This window comes from Palaemon carinicauda, chromosome 4 (assembly GCF_036898095.1).
Source record: "Palaemon carinicauda isolate YSFRI2023 chromosome 4, ASM3689809v2, whole genome shotgun sequence".
NCBI classification, from domain to species: domain Eukaryota; kingdom Metazoa; phylum Arthropoda; class Malacostraca; order Decapoda; family Palaemonidae; genus Palaemon; species Palaemon carinicauda.
The window spans coordinates 37,535,654-37,539,524 of record NC_090728.1 but is presented as its reverse complement, the minus strand read 5'-3'; the positions used below and the strand labels follow the sequence as shown (position 1 = coordinate 37,539,524).

Sequence of the window (3,871 nt, the reverse complement as noted above, 5' to 3'; positions counted from 1 at the left end):
TGAAATCTCTTTCTATCTTTCCATATTTTCATAACCATCCCAAAAGAGGTAAACAGCCTTGGTGATACACAATCGGTACTTCAAAATTAAGAGCCAGAGAGAACAATTTCACTTTCATGATTAAATCATCCTTTACAATCTACTTGCATAAATATTTGGCAATACAGAAATAGGTATTCTCCTGACATGTCAATGTCTCCTGATTCAGTTCTAATGTATTTGGACTAAGTCCCAAGCATCCTCTCAAATTTCTTGATAATCTCTATCCCAAACCTGGGGTTCGAGGTCCACTCAAGCTCGATAATTTCTTGTAGTGTCTGCAGCCTCACCATCCTTATGAGCTAAGGATATGGGTTTGAGGAGCCTATAGATCTACCTACTGAGTCATCAGCAGCCATTGCCTGTCCCTCCCTGATCCTAGTTTGGGTGGAGAGGGGACTTGGGCAATGATCATATGTAAATATGGTCAGTCTCTAGGGCATTGTTCTCCTAGCTAAGGCAATGTTACTATCCCTTGCCTCTGCCATTTATGAGTGGATATTTAACCTAAAACCTTTCAACCTGCACAGATTAGTATTTTGTTCAACTGCATTTAATTATGCGTTTAATACAAGTAATAGAATTATGTATGCTAGGATTGGTTTAACTCATTAAATTAAATGCAGTTAATACGAGTGAATACAGAATTAGATTAGAAATATATTCCATTTAATAAAACGCACATAAGCGAGTTAGAAATAAACAAAAGAAATCATTTCTTTTCATTCATTTATTATCACATTCACAATCATTATTTTCATTTTTAATGTCAATGTTATATCTTTACTGTAAGAGATGGTAATTTTGGTCTTTTTTAATACATTGAAATATCACTATAGTTTCTATTTGCTTAGATATCGCAAGTCATAACAAAAAGTAATTAGCTTTAACCCTTAGGAAATATTAAAGATTCTTAACAAACAGGTACACTAATGATAAAGTTATTTTACACATATTTAACCATGATGGACAAGATGATTATAGAATAACATTAGTTTGGTTAAACATAAGCAAACTTCCTTGAAATATAAGGCTAAATTTTACCCACTTCTTTACTCTAAATGTGTAATGTTTAGTAAAATATTTAAAATAACATGTTACATAGTATAGTACGCAAAAACTATAATGGTAAAAATAAGAAATGTTGAAATTTTTATGAAATATGAAACAATTACTAGAGAAATCTAAGCGTTTTACAAATTAATTGTAGCTAATTTTACTTGTAGAGTAATCCAGATGCTAGTTTTTTAAATTTTGACTTTTATGCACTCAGAATTAGATATCAAACAAAAAAACTATAATATTTGTGCCTTTGATATATTAAGAAATTATTCGCCTCTTGACCACCTCATTGTACTGTATGTTGAATACCATATCCTATTCTCCCAAAGAATGGTTGCAACTCGGATAATGGGTCATGCGAAGTATCAAGGTGATAAAAAAAATGACTCCAATCAATTCTCAATCAATCAGTTACCTAATGAATATACCAATCAACAAAGAAAAAATTTTGGAAAAGTAAATCTATAACCAAATAGTCTAGTGTCCTCATTTCTTTTCAAGTACATGAAATAAAGTGACTTAAGCACAGCTGCTCTATTTCTTCTCTGAAGCTGTGACGATGACGAAGCTGTTGAACAAGGCGTCAACTCCCCATTCCTTGGCAATGTCTCTCGTTTCCAAGAAACGCAGCTGTCTGTTGGGACCTTTAAGAAAGAGAAAACATTACACTGTAGACTTGCCTTCATGCAATCTAAAAAATAAAATATATAAATGCTTGTATCATTAAAATTATGCAGAAGTATCCCTCTAGTGCAATCCCCTCCAGAAAGAAAAACGAGTATGGAATTACTGTACACGCAAACATACATTCTCACACACACACACACACATATATATATATATATATATATATATATATATATATATATATATATATATATATATATATATATATATATATATTTGGGTTCAAGCCATGTCGTCCTGATGGAAGGTTTCTTTAGGCAGCTTTCTAAGGGATATTTAGCTACAGCGATACTCCCAGAGAATTGACCATAGGTCTCCAGAATTCTAACTCCTGGCGCGAGTATCCTTAAAAGTTTTATTAAGGATATCGCATAATATCAGGGGACGTATTTCTTAATACGACACGTGGCAATCTTCACCCCGAATAGAGTTTTCGTTCTGAGGGGGAAGAGTGGCGAAATTGAAGGGGAGCCGTCATAAAGGGTACCCGGTGGATCCCCTTCCCATACTACTACAGGGTCCAATATGGCTACCCATTCCCTGTTTAGTAGCGAATTGCGCACGGTGTACTCCCGCTTGCTCTCATTGTTTTCTGTTGCTATTACGAGGATTTATCATGCATTCTCCAGCATCTTCTACCTCCGGAAAGTTGAGTATTTAATCTTTCCTGTGTATAATTTTTAGCTCCCTTCTCACAGTTAAATTAGCATAATTTAGATGTGTTTACCGGAGCTTAGCCGGTAACCAGAGGTGCCATTTTGGACGCTGTTGTTCGCCACATATGCCTTATTTAGTCAGTAGAACAACGTTCCCGGTATTTAGCTTTAATGAATTATAGCTATTTAGGCAAAATTATACTAGTGAAGATAAGATCATGCGCATATAATTCCTCTTCCCTCAAGGTATCGATCGTACACGTTAGAGTCTCGGTGATATAACGTAGCCGAGATCTCAGCCCGTGCTAGGCTAGCCTAGCCTATGCGCTTTAGTATATTTTCTTACATTATCCCCGTTTACCCTCGTGTTTCGTTTGATCAATTCAACAGGAGATACTATATCTCCTGGAATTATTTATATAATTCGATACTCGTTTCTTTTAGAGATTTAAGGGTAAACCCTTCCTTCCCTCTGAGTGTCGCCATTAGGCGACAACCCTATCTTGGTCTTGCCACCGAGTAGTGTACTCCGGCTTGACTAGGCTAGTGTTTCAGTCTTCCCTCTTTGCCGGTGAGTATCCCGGCTTTGAATTACGACAGTAACTCAGAGTATTCAGTCTTTATGTCAGCAACTTGGCTGCCGGGGTAGTAGTCACTCCCCTGCCGGTTTACAGTTGCAGACATAGGAAGCCTAGCTTCCCTAGCCCGCATCCAAAGTGGTATTATACTGCCGCCACCTTCTCCCTTGCGGTCTAGAAGACAAGTCTTGTTTCGGCAAGGTCCTGGGCTGAGAAATCGATATTCTTCTGCCGCCCAGGACGGCGCCGATATTGAAACGATGATTCTGATTTGTGACCGGAAGTGGGCGGCAATTGTGCCGCCTTCTCCCGACACAACACACAAGACCCTTTCCCTATCCCTCTCTGTCCTTTAGTGATGGCCTAGCCATCGCTATGTCTTTGGCCGGTGTCCTACAATCTCCCCGCTTGCCAGGTGGGTTGTGGTGCTGGCCGGGCTCCTACATAGGCGGCTTGATTGCCGCTCCAACCTTTCCCCTACAGACGCAAGGCTCCAGGAAAGGTTGTGCCGGCCATGACGGCTGCCGGTGGGAGACCCTTATGTCTTTAAGTGTTCTTCAGTCCTCTCTTGGACTGCCATCCATATCCCTGGAACCGGCAGAGTAGCTGGCAACAGATTTGAACCCTCATTCTGGATGAAGACAGTAGGGACAATACTGTAGTACCTACACCCTTATTCATTGTACTAAACCATAATAATAAGGTAGCTCTTCTCTCCATGCTTTCTCTCTCTCTGTTGACTAGTGCCACCAAGTACTAGCCTAGCCGGCAGCATGCCGGCTGAACTACACTCTCTGTCGGCTAGTGCCACCAAGTACTAGCCTAGTCGGCAGCATGCCGGCTGAACTA

General features: G+C 39.3%; 1 protein-coding gene across 3 annotated transcripts in view; it reads right to left on the bottom strand.

Annotated features, from left to right (window-relative positions):
• Positions 1-989: 989 nt before the first annotated feature.
• LOC137639906 (thiopurine S-methyltransferase-like) overlaps positions 990-3,871 on the bottom strand; it is a 34,487-nt gene continuing 31,605 nt past the window's right edge. For all 3 annotated transcript variants that reach the window (XM_068372183.1, XM_068372184.1, XM_068372181.1), the window contains one exon: positions 990-1,745. In XM_068372183.1, the coding sequence (XP_068228284.1) occupies positions 1,636-1,745 (110 nt within the window). In that variant the 3' untranslated portion in view covers positions 990-1,635. The remainder of the gene's footprint in view (positions 1,746-3,871) is intronic.